This window comes from Vombatus ursinus, unplaced genomic scaffold (genome assembly GCF_900497805.2).
Source record: "Vombatus ursinus unplaced genomic scaffold, bare-nosed wombat genome assembly UNPS02005659.1, whole genome shotgun sequence".
Taxonomy (NCBI): Eukaryota; Metazoa; Chordata; class Mammalia; order Diprotodontia; family Vombatidae; genus Vombatus; species Vombatus ursinus.
Window position 1 is genome coordinate 24,079,947 of NW_020945437.1, and position 13,229 is coordinate 24,093,175.

The following is a 13,229-nucleotide window of genomic DNA, read 5'->3' on the forward strand; positions in this document are numbered from 1 at the left end:
GCTTAAGTTACTCTTCTCATCCTATAAGAATGTTTCTGTTTCTCCTTAGCAGAGAGATGGTCAGGGAGATGGATTGATAGAGCACCAATTTGAAATCCATGTGGACAAAGTTAAAGGACTCATCCCACTCCAGTCAACAGTCTGGGGAGAAGCAGACTGTTATGTCCAATACTGCTTTCCTATTCAAGACTCAAAGGACAGTACATTAAAAGGAACTCAGTTACCTGAAAGTGGTAGGTGTAGTGTATCATACAAACTTTTCCTCATTCAGTTTCCAGTTTAAATGTCTTTATATAAGTGTCTCCATTCTGTGGTATGGGGGCTTGAAGATGAGGCAGGATTGCAGAGATGCAAAAGAAATGGCCTTTACCCTTTGGAATAAGACAAATGCTCAATAATGTAGAATATAATAAATGTCCTGACTTAGATATGATAATTTCCAAAGTGCCATGGAGTTCAGAGAAAGGGAAAATTACTTTCACTTTGAAAATTGAAAGATGGCTTTTTAGAAGAGATAGCAGGTGAACTTTCATTACTCAGATTTGGTTAGAGGCAAAATGACTGTCTTAAAGCCTTGCATCCAACCTTCAAACAAAATATTATGTCTTTATTTGCACTCCTACTGTGACAAATACAGAGGAACATTTTTTTTAAAAGACTTTACATTCAGATGTTGATGTTCTAATGTTAGGAAGGAGGGAGAATGACCTATGGGCTGATAGATAAGTGGCACTAGCTATGCCTCACATAATAAATTTGGATAGAGTGAATCTCAAAAGAGGAGAGGTTTCTGAGTGATGGCATTTAACTTTCTTCTCTTGAGCTCCAGATATGATTGTTTACCATGTCAGCTACATAATTTAATGTGCTTTATAGCTTGCCGTAGAATGTTAGACTTGAAGGGCCATAAAGTAAAGAATATCAGAATTATAAGCGACCTTCAAACTTAAAATGTTAGTGCTAGAAAGGACTGAAAAGCATAGAATGTCAGAACTGGAAGAGATGTTAAAATTTAGAATATTAATGCAAGGAGGGTCCTTAGAGATCTTTAAGTCCAGCCTCCTCATTTTACAGAGGACCCACAGAGGAGCAGTAGCTTAGCAAGATTTACCTGTGATTCATTGTCTGCCTCCCCATAGGACCTGGCCTAGAGCTACCATGTATTTGGTATTCCCAAAAGAGTCATTGAACTGTATCACATTGAATTGTTCTTCTTTTCCAAAGGAATTACTCTAAAGCCTTTTCGTTCAGCAACCACGCTGTGTGTCCCCGACCCCATCTTCAACCACAAATACCTTCATTCTCTCTTGCTTCCACCGGAAGTCCCAGTACAGAGACTTTTGCTCAGTGCCTTCTCAGTGTGTGGGCTGGTGCCTGGAGGAGGAGTCCAGTTTGAAATCTGGTGCAGGTAATAAATGATAATTCACCTTGATATCACACCTCACAACAACCTTATGGGTGATGTCTGTGTTATGAATCCCATTTTACAGAAGAGGAAACTATGGCTCAGAGGTTAAATGACTTACTAAAGGTCATAAAACTTGTAAGTGGCAGAGATGTGCCCCAATCAGCATTCTTTCCTTTATATCACTACAGTACAGAAACGTGTTTTTCTTGTTCCTGGGAGGGCACCTGAGAATTTTTATCTTAGAAAAGAATAAAAATGGTCATCATCGTTATCTCACATTTATATTTATGGTTACAGACTTCCAATAAAGGGCCCTCTCTAATTATTCTTCCTGTCTGGAAGTGACTATGATTTCCCAAAGATTATACCAAGAGTCTAAGTTGACATTCTGTCAAAATGGAAGGGCTTCAAATAGTCACAGTGACAGAATATGTATCTTTGAAATAAGAACCAACCTGGTAAGCTAAGTGTGATGAGGTTTCTCATAACAGGATTGGTTCACAGGATAAATTTTTCAACCATAGTAAGAAGACCATCAATCTGCCGAAGCATGAAGGTTTTGTGACCTGCATCGATTCAATCTATTATACATTTATTATGTGCCAGGCTTCATGCGAAGCACTGGGATACAAAAAGAGGTAAAAGACAGTTCCTGCCCTCATAGAGCTTACAACTAATGGGGGTCAAGACAACATGCAAACAAATTTATACAAATCAAGCTATATACAGGGTAAATTGGAAATAATTAGCAGAAGGAAGGCACCAGAATTAAGAGAGTTGGGGAAGTCTTTCTATAGGAGGTAGGATTTTAGTTGGGACTTAAAGGAAGCCAGGGAGGTCAGTAGTTAGAGTGGAGAAGAGAGAGCATTCCAGGCATGGGGGACACAGCCATAGAAAATGCTCAGAGCCAAGAAATGGAGTGTCTTGTTCATGGAACAGCCAGGAGGCCAGCGTCACTGGATCAAAGAGTGCATATTGGGTTGTAAAGTATAAGAAGACTGGAAAGGTAGGAGGGAGCTAGAATGTGAAGAACCTTTAATGCCAAACAGAGCATTCTGATTTGTTCCTGGAAGCAATAGGAAGCCATTGGAGTTTATTGAAGGGTAACATGTTCAGACTTTGATTTTAAGGAAATCACTTATATATGTAAATGGAGAACAGATGGGAATGAGGAGAGACTTGAGGCGGTAAGTCCTACCAGAATGCTGTTGTTGTAATCCAAGTATAAGGTGATTAGGAGTAGCTCATAGGAGGTGAGTAGGTTGAGGAAATAGCAAACAACAACAACCACAGCCACCCTGTTTTATGAAGATAGGTTGAAAGAATTGGGAATATTTACCCTGAAGAAGAGAAGACACTTATTATAAAAATATTCTAAGAATAGAGTTACAGGTCCCAGAGGGGAGAACTAGTAGCCGTTAGTGAAAGTTATAAAAATAAGTTGCCGTGAGACAAAGCGAGTTTCCCATTTATTGGAGGTCTTCAGACAGTCTGGATGACCACTTCTCAGAGGAGATTCTGTTTTCAGACAGGCTTAGTACAAAAGGTAGGCAAAGATGAATGATACCATCTCATTCCTCACAGGTTTATGGTCACAGATAAGAATATATTTATATATTTGTATACTAATAAAGTTGACTATGGTATAAGTGCATGAGAGATATACAGAGCTACAACTTTATTTTGATCGAAACAAACACTAAGTGTTTAATACCTTATATTTCTATAATACTTTATACTTTTTAAAGCCCTCCCACATGTAACTCATTTTAAGCTAGCAACATATTTCTGAAACAATCAATCAGCAGGCATTTATTAAATATCTGCTATGTGCCATGCATTGTGCTAGCCACTGGCAATACAAGTACAAAGAATGAAACCATTTCTACTCACAAAGCTTTCATTCCAACAGTCTTAACAGACCTTTAGGGGGCTGCCTCATAGGTAATAAAAGCTCCACATCAACAGATATATTCAGATAGGACCTAGAGAACCAGTTTAGGGATTTTTCAAGTTGATTTTGGACTGGGTAACCACTGAAGTTCCTTATAACTCTGAATTGTTTGTAAATTTTTCCTGAGAATAGGTTCTCTTTAGCATCTTAAATACCCGTACAACAATGTAACAAACACTTTCTTGTATGGGCTAGCTCATTTTTTGGTAGAATACAAAATAGTTGAGGCCATGTTTTTCCTTGAGTTAAGGAAATATATACACCCTTTATCTTAGAAGAAGCATAAACCATTAGATCTGAAAGGGACCTTAGAGAGTAGAACATTAGCACTAATAGGGAAATTAGAATGTTGCATGTTAAGAGTTGGTAGAGACATAGAGCAGAAAATGTTAGAGCAAAAATGAACATTAAAGCACACTCAGTCCAGCCTCCTCATTTAGCAGAAGAATAAGCTGAGGCCAGGTACAGAAAGGGGATGTGACTTATCAAGGTAATGCAACAAGTTAATGGCAGTCACGGAACTAAAACCCAGTTTTGTGATTGTCCCATCAAAGCCCATTGCTGAACCCATTATTAACTTATAACCAATTTGGTTTACAAATTGGGAAACAGGTTCTTTGTTCAAAAGAGTGATGACAAAGTCATGCGTTAGAACAATTACTTGGCTATCAAGGGGAACTTGGATTGATTAGAGGACGTGAGACTTAAAGACATAAAGACTATGATATTTGTTGTCTTGATAGTACCGAAGTGAACAGATTTAACATTTAACCAAACTTGAATCTTACATAATTAAAATGATACATAGATACATTCCTTCTGAGGTTCTATATTTATTTATTTATAGGTACTATTACCCCAATGTCAGAGAACAAATGGTTGCCAGAGGCTCACTGCCATTATCCCGACTGTGTGCCATGGTGACCATGCAGCGTCACGAGAATGTGGGACTACAGACCTTTAACCTACCTTTATTCCCCAGATCAGAAAACAAGGATGAATTCCAGGCCCAGATAGCAGGTAACTGAAAAAGAATTTTATATTTCCTTTCAAAGGTAGTATTTGTTTTTGGTTTGTTTCTCTTTTTTTTTAAAACCCTGCTTCCTCTCAGTGTAGTTGTCACTTTATCTGACTTAAATTATTGCTATTTTAATAAGTTTCTATTAAGATATCAAGATTTCAGAGTTGGAAAGGGTTTATAACTCCTTCTCACATTATTAGTTACCTTCTCAGCATCCTCAATAAGTATTTTTTTTTTCTCAGTCTGAACAACTTTAGTCATGAGGAGACTTCCCAAGATTGCCCATTATATTTTCAGACAGCTCTGATTTTCAGAAAGTTTATCATTAAATTAAACAGAAATACCACTTTTATGACTTAATGCTCTTTGCTCCTGGTTCTACCTTTTGGAGCCAAGCAAAACATGTTTAATCTTTTGCTTATATAATAATAGTAGTAGATAGGATTTATATAGTGCTATTATCTCATTTGATGTTCTAGCAACCCTGGGAAAGAGGCATTCCCCATTTTACAGATGAAGAAACTGAGCCAGACCTGTGTTAAATGACTTGCCCATTGTCACACAGTGAGTGAATGTCTGAGGCAGAATTTGAACTAATATCTTCCTGACACCAAGTCCAGGGCTCTAGCCACCTAACTGCCTCATGAAAGCGCTTTAGACTGGATTTCAGCCAGTCTTTGACATTTCTGCAGAATTTTTTTTTTAACATTTTCATTTAAAGTTTTGAGTTTCAAATTCTATCCCTTCCTCTCTCCCTCCCTTCCCGCCTTCCTGAGACTAAGTAATCAGAGATAAGTTATACATATGCAGTTATGTAAAACATTTCCATATTAGTTATTTTGTACAAGAAAACTCGAATAAAAGAAAAAAATGAAAGAAAGAAAGTGAAAAATGGGGTTCTTCAGTCTGTATTCAATCAATATCAGTTCTTTCTCTGGAGACAGATAATATGCTTCATCATTAGTCCTTTAGGATTGTCTTGGATCATTGTATTGCTGAGAATAGCTAAGTCATTCATAGTTCTTTACTGTACAGTATTGCTGTTACTGTGTACAACATTCTCCTAGTTCTGTTCACTTTACTATGTATCAGTTCATGTAAGTTTTTCCAGATTTTTCTAAAATCATCCTGCTTGTCATTTCTTATAGCACAATAATATTCCATTACAATCACACACCACAGCTTGTTTAGCCATTTCACATTTGATGGGCACCCCTTTGATTTCCAGTTCTTAGCCAGCACAAAAGGAGCTGCTATAAATATTTTTGTACAAATAGATCCTTTTCTCTTTTTTTGGATGTCTTAGATGGGATATAGACCTAGCAGGGGTATTGCTGGATCAAAGGGTATGCACAGTTTTATAGCCCTTTGGGCATAGTTCCAAATTGCTCTCCAGAATGATTGGGTCAGTTCACAACTCCACCAACAATTTCTGCAGCATTTTTTAACAACATTGACTATCTGCTTTTCCTGAATACTCTGACCTTCTTTGGCTTCCATGATACTGCTGTCTACTGCTTTTTTTCCTACTTCTGTTATCATTCTCAACCTTTTTTGTGCATCATCCTCTTCCTATCCCCTAAAACATGGGGTATCCCTCCTATTTTGCCTCAGCTTTTTGCCCCCTAGTGATCTCATCTGCTTCTATGTATTCAATTATCAGTTCACCTAAGGAGATGATTCCATATCTATAAATCTAGCTCCAATCTCTCCCCCAAACTCAAGTTCCAGAGCTTAAACAGCCTGATAGACAGCTCCACTTGGATGGTTTTGCTGGAATCTCAAACTCGTCAGGTCCAAAAGTGAACTAATCATATTTTCCCAAACCAAACCTTCTTTTACTTCAAACTTTGTCTTTCTGTCTTTCTAATCATCCAGTCTTGAAATCTCAGAGTCTTCTTTGACTCTTCCTTATCCTTCAGTTCACCCCCTCCCCTAGACAGCCAGTCAGTTGCCAAGTCCTATAGATTATATTTCCATAACTCCATTATATCCATTCCCTCTTCTCTCATCCTGTCACTGTCATAGTAGTATAGCCACTTCTGTAATTCAGGATCTCCTTCCCCCCCCACCCCATTATCTCATCTGGACCATCCTAGCTAATCTGCTTCCTTTGCCCACTCCATCCTTCACACAGCTGCCAAAATAATCTTTCTAAGGCACTAGTCTAATGAATTTACTTCTGTTCACAATCTTCTATTGCCTGTAAAATTAAATATTCTTTTAGTTGGCATTTAAGGCATTTATGACCTTTCCATTCTTAGTTCACCTTATTCCCAGGCATGTATTCTAAGATCCTGGCAAAGTGTTTATTTTTCTTTTCTTTTTTTTTTAGGCAGTTGGGGTTAAGTGACTTGCCCAGGGTCACACAGCTAGTAAGTGTCACGTATTTGGTCTGAGGCCGGATTTGAACTCAGGTCCTCCTGACTTCAGGGCCAGTGCTCTATCCACTGTGCCACCTAGCTGCCCCTAAAGTGTTTATTTTTCAAAATGACCTGACATCTACCATAGCAGTGAATTCACTCACACTGTTCCCATATGCCTGGAATGGGCACTGTCTTCATTTTCATCTTTTCATGTCCTTCCCTTAAAGATTCAGTTCAAGGGCCATCTCCTTCCTGAAGCCTTCCCTGATGTCCTCAGTGGAGTCCCCAAAATAAAACTGTACTTTTCCTCCTCAAATTTGCATTACATACTTTTTCCAGATCTCTCCCTTGCTGCCATTATTCTCTATCTTGTATTATACTTATTATTATACATGTGTCCTTTTTATAGATTGTAGGCTTCCTGAAAAGCAAGGCTTGTGTGCTTTCTCTTTGTATTCCAGTTGTAATTACAATTCCTTAGACCTAATACATACCTTACAGTATTTACTGAATTAAATTGCACCTTGTACTTATTGCAGCTAAATACTTGCACCTCAATGCCAGATGACATTTCTCTGTATTAAATTTCATCCTTTAGGTCTCAACCCATTGGAACAATTTGGGCTTCTAATTCTATCCTCCATCAGGTCCCCATCCCTTTCTTAAGTCTTCCAGCTGACAGTCACAGACCAATGAAATAGTAAGCTAAAATCCTTGAACAAGTTTTTTTCTCTCTGCCAGAAGATAAAATTTTAAGGTGTGTTTCCAGCCCACCTCCTCCTGCTTAGTCTCACCAGCTTTTAGTTTTCTTGTTTTGGTATTCTTACTCCATGGTATTATGAAGTATCCTACAGGTTTTTTTTATTTGTATCTAAAGTTTTTACTGAGGCTGAATTTTTTTTTAGCATTCATTTTTACTAGATTTTGAATTCCAGATTTTTCTTTTCTTTTTTTTTTTTCCAGATTTCTCTCCATCCCTCCCTCCCCTTCCCTCCTCTGAAAATGGTAGGCAGTTTGATATAGTTTATACATATGCTATCATGTAAAACATATTTCCATATTCATCACAGTTGTGGAAGAAGAAACAGATCAAAACAAAAGAAGCCACAAGAAAGGATAAAGGAAGTGAAAAAATATGCTTCAATCTGCACTCGGAGTCCTTCCGTTCTTTATCTGGATATGGACAGCATTTTCCTTCATGAGTCCTTTGTGCTTGTCTTGGATCGTTGTGTTGCTAAGAAGAGCTGAGTCACTCATAGTTGATCATCACATGATGTTGCTGATACTGAGTATAGTGATCTCCTGGCTCTGCTACTTTCACTTTGCATCTGTTTGTACAAGTCTTTCCAGGTTTCCCTTTACTCTGTGTGAGAATCTCTGCTTCAAGTGTATTTCTTGTAAGCAACATATTGTAGAATACTGGTTTTTGATCCATTCTGCTATCTGCTTCCATTTATGGGAGAGTTCATCGCATTCATATTCACTGTTATGATTACTACCTGTGTATTCCCCTCCATCCTATTCTTCCTCCTGTTTGTCCTCTCCTTTCACCCTTACCCACATCACCAATGTTTTGCTTCTGTCTACCACCTACCCTGATCTGCCCTCCACTCTGTTAGTCCCCATTCCCCCTTTACTTAATCTCCTCCCCTCCTACTTCCCTGGCAGTTAAGATAGATTATTATATTTATCTGATTGGGTATATTATTCCTTCTTGGAGCCAGTATTGATGAGAATAAGATTCAAGCAATGCCCATCACCCCACCCCACCCATCTTACCCTCCACCACAATAGGTCTTTCTTGCCTCTTCATGTGAGATAATTTACCCCATTCTACCTCTCCCATCTGTACCCATCTTACTTCTCTTTCTCATCCCTTATTTTTTTATGTTATTTCCTCAAATACACCTTATACCTATACCCTCTATGTTTATTCCTTCTATCTGTAATATTAGTGACACAATTTTTAAGAGTTATAAGTATCTTCCTGTGTAGGGATGTAAACAGTTTAGCTCTATTGAATCTGTTTTCCCTTTTTACTTATTTATGCTTCTCTTGGGTCTTGATATTAGAGGTAAAATTTTTGGTTTAGTTCTGGTCTTCTTATAAAGTCTTGAAATCCTTCTATTTCGTTGAATGACCATTTTACCCCTTGATGTATTATGCTTAATTTTGCAATATAAGTGATTCTTGGTTGTAGTCTTAGCTCCTTTGCCCTCCAGAATATCATTTTCTGTGACCTCCAGTCCTTTAGTGTTGCAGCTGCCAAGTCCTGTGTGATCCTAATTGTGACTCCCCAATATTTGAATTGTTTCTTTCTGGCCCCTTGCAGTATTTTTTCCTTGACCTGAGGCTGAATATTTTTTCCAGGTGATTATTTACATTGTGGTTGGAGGAAGAACATTTTAAGCAATGGCAGTAATATCAGCAAAGTCATAGGTGTGAAAATAATCAAGTTATATGTGAGAAATGGTAAGGAAACTGACCAGAGAGAGCACAGAAAATGTGTTCCATGACTGTAAGCATAGTGAACTTTGATTAGCAGTCTATAGGAAGCCCCTCACTGAGAACCAGCCAAACTTGAATTAAAAAGGATGAAGGCAGGATAGCCAGTCTTCCTCCTGTTGGCCCAGGAGAACTTGCCTTCCATAAATTCTAAGTCCTATCTTTAGCTATTTCTGTAGCTGATTTTATGAGCTGTGTTGCTATGGCAATTTCTCTGTAGACACCAACCTCTCTCTCCTTTTGGGAAATGCTACTATACTCAACTCCTTTTTTTCCCTTTTCCCTTCCAGAGGCTCATTGTGATCTAAAGTTTGAAGTGGAAAAATCATTTCCACAGCTACTGAAATATCCTGGGTTTTGTAGGTTAGTCCCCAGAAACCCTGCAGCAAGGTGCCCTTGGAATACCTGAATTCTACTCCCATTCTTGCCACTAACTTACTCTGTGACTTTGAGCAAGTATCTTCTCTCTAGACCTCAGTTTTCATCATATATTGAATGAAGTGTATATGTATACTCTTCCAGCTCCAACATTACATGTTATAAGGACCTTCTTGCCATAACAATTTATGTTGTCAGAATCAGAAAACTTCACAGTAAGGGAACTCAGAGGTCTTCTAATCTAACATATATCTGAGTAATTCTTGTTAAGCTCTCTTGCAGTGTCCTTAATTTTACAGTCTATAAAATGAAGTGGTTAGATTATATGTTCTCTAAAATTCCTTCAGGCTTTGACATTCTATATTTTATATTTTAGTAAAACTTTTTACTAAAGATAGAAGCTAAAATTTAGTTGTTTTAGTGGGTTCCTTGTAGCTCTAACCTTCCATCTATCCCCTGAGTGGTTTACTTGGCACCTTTTTTTTCAGGGCTACTAGATGTGAGCCTAAGGTACAGGCACACAACCAGGACATCAGAGGGAGTCATTGCAGCTCGAGCTGTGTCCATCTCAGTGCACATTCACAGAGCCAGTGGTTTACAAGCAGCAGCAAGGTAAGGCTCTTTTCTAAGAATTAGAATGGGTGCTGGTTCAAATCAACTTTCTTTGGTTCTGAAGTTAAAAGTCAAGAAATTAGAAAGCATATTCCTTGCTTTTTCCATCTTGTAAAATGCTCAGTGAGCTTATCAGCAAAAGCTATTATCTAGCAGACAGCCTATATTTAACCTAATTTAACAGTGTAGGCTACAGATAAATCCTTCTAATTATCTTTGATTAGTCCTTGTTCCTCTTGAGAGACCTGACACCCACAGAGCTTTGCTCAGTACTCCTGTTCATCCCCCAAGGATTTGCTATTCTAAGAGACTGGACTCAGTATTTGACATAGGACTGTCCAGATTTGTCTTAGCTCAATTCTTATCAGTGGCTGACCCTTCTAGTAACCTGGCTAGCCTTCTCTAGTTACCCAATGGCTTCTCCATTCAGCTGGGACTTATTACATGCCCCCTACATGGCAGGCCTTTTGCTAGGATGAGGGACTAAGACAAGAAGGAACCCTCAAAGTACGTACATTTTACATGAGAGATATATGTACACAGATCAGCAAATATAAAATGTCAGTAAAATAAATGCAAATATCTTTTGTGGAAGAATTACTAACAGCTGAGGGATCTTAAAAATGTCTTTTCAATTAGAGGTGGCACATGAGCTAAGCTTTGAAAGGCACTGGTTGTTCCAAAAGGTAGAAGTGAGTGGGGAGAGTATCATAGGCATGGGAGACAGCCCAGTGCCAAAGATGGAATATTATATGTGGAGAAGAACATTTAGGTCAGTTTGGCAAGAGCATAGAATGTGTAATGTGCAAAGTAATGTGCAGTTAGCTTGGATAGTTAGGCTAGAACCAAACTGTGAAACGTGCCAAGAAGAGGAGTTTATTTTTTATCCAAGGGGCAATAGAAAGCCACTGAATCAAAGAAGAGACATGGTCAGATCTCTGCTTTGGGTATTTCAGTTTGATAGCTCTGTGGAGGATGGATTGGAGAAAAGAAAGACTGGATGCAGGGAAACCAATTAGGAAGCAATTGAAGTTGTCCAGGGTAAAGGTAATGAGGGCCTGAACTAGGATGACAGCCACATGAATGGAAAGAAGAGGTAGAAATGAGAAAAGTTATGGAGGTAGAACCTACAAGATGTGGCATCTGATGGGGATCAGGTGCTGAATGTGAATAAAGAGCAGAGTCAAGTATGACTCAGTGACTGAAATAATAATGTCGTCTTTGATAAATGTAGGGGAACTAGGATAAGGAGTGGTTTCAAGGAGGAAAGATGAGTCCTGTTTTAGAAATGGTGAATTTGAGATACCTTTCAAATATCCATTTGGAGATGTCTAGTAGGCAAGCAGAAGAGAGATGAGAGCTGGATGTACAAATCTGAGAGTGACCTACAAAAAAATAGTAGTTGAATTCTGGAGTGGGGGCAAAAGGGATATCACCGAATGAATAGAAATAAAGAAGGCCCGGGACAGAGTCATCCAGTATGGGATATGGATAAAGAGTCTATAAAGAATCTGGAGAAGGATTAGCCAGACAGGTAGGAGGAAAATTATGAGAGAGGAACCCAGAGAGGAAAAAATATCCTGAAGGAAAGGTTGGCCAACATTGTCAAAAGCTGCAGAAGGATCAGGGAGAGTGAGATCTGAGAAAAAGTCACTGGCTTTAACAATAAATAGATCACCATGTGTGTTGTGAGTGCCACATACAAACCAGAACAATCCCCACTAGGGAACCAATCTCATAGGGACATAAATGGCAAACCTTCTTTTCATGTGGATCAATGCCTGAAAGAATCACATATGCTGTTGCCCAAGGGCAAGATTGAACTGACCACTGGATACAGTAGGACTGGGGCAGCTGCATGACACAGTGGATAGAACGCTGGTCCCAGAGTCAGGAAAACCTGAATTCAAATCTAGCCTTATACACTTATTGGTTGTATAACCCTGGGCAAGTCACTTAAGCCTCTGTTTGCCTCAATTTCCACATCTGTAAAATGGGGGAGTCATACTAGCACCTACCTCTCGGGGTTATTGTGAGGATTAAATAAAATAATCTTGTTGAATGCTGTATCTGTCAAAGATGTCAACAATACTCACTCAAAAAGATCCCTGCCTTACAGTAGTCCCGGTGTCCTCCCCCACCCCCACCTTTTGGGAAAGATGTGAAAGGAGGAAAAGAGAAAGAGTATGTGGCAAGAGGAGGGATGATGTTGAAGCTCAGGAAATCTCGCCCCTTGAGGATACCAGCCTCACCTCCACCACCATCCAACCTGCCTAGGAAGAGGAAAAGCCATTGAGCTTCCCTGACTGCAGCACTGTGAGAAGTGGCCCAGGCTCTGAGGAGCTGAGGAAATGTGCTTGTATAAAACTCCAAAAAGATTGTTGCAAACCAGTTTTCAATCATCTATCTTCAGTTCCCCTTATAATGATACTGATGGACAGCAAGAAATATTTTGAGATCTAAATTCTCCAACAATCTGTAGTTAGATGAAAGAAGAAATAAACAGCATGACAGGAGATATAGTGTTAAATTTTACGTATTGTTAATTATATTGCTCCTCAGTATGAAAAACCAATGCATATTGATAAAGGTGCTATTCCATTTACTCCTAGTATAACAAAAATTAAATCTAGAACAAAAACCAGGTATACAAAGTTTAAAGCACAAAGTAGTGAAGAACTTATAAAATTGGCTAAACCATTTGATAAAAACATGGTGGAGCTAAATGTAAAGCAGGAACAAGACAATGAGACTCATGATTTTGTCCAGTTTCAGAATAGACTTTAAGTATAAAGATGCACAGATACCGGATCTGCAGTCAGAGTCTGATGAAGTTCTGGAAACAAATATTGCTGTGTCAATAAAAGGGCACTCCAATATTTCTAAGGAAGAACATTATAAAAATGCTGAAGCAGCCCATGCTGCTCTTTTTAATGGTTCAACTCAGAAATGTAATGGACGGCTAAGCCAAGGTCTGTCAAGTGC

General features: G+C 38.7%; 1 protein-coding gene across 7 annotated transcripts in view; it reads left to right on the forward strand.

The window, feature by feature from the left end:
• The window catches only part of C2CD3 (C2 calcium dependent domain containing 3), a 150,372-nt gene that overhangs the window by 74,936 nt on the left and 62,207 nt on the right, over window positions 1-13,229 (forward strand). For 6 of the 7 annotated variants that reach the window (XR_003567867.1, XM_027848178.1, XM_027848179.1 and 3 more), the window contains 4 exons: window positions 50-233; window positions 1,225-1,408; window positions 4,210-4,382; window positions 10,121-10,244. Coding sequence is in view for 6 of the 7 variants with exons in the window: in XM_027848178.1 (XP_027703979.1) it covers window positions 50-233; window positions 1,225-1,408; window positions 4,210-4,382; window positions 10,121-10,244 (665 nt within the window). In the remaining variant the exon portion in view is untranslated. The remainder of the gene's footprint in view (window positions 1-49; window positions 234-1,224; window positions 1,409-4,209; window positions 4,383-10,120; window positions 10,245-13,229) is intronic. The other variant, XM_027848180.1, reaches the window with a different exon arrangement.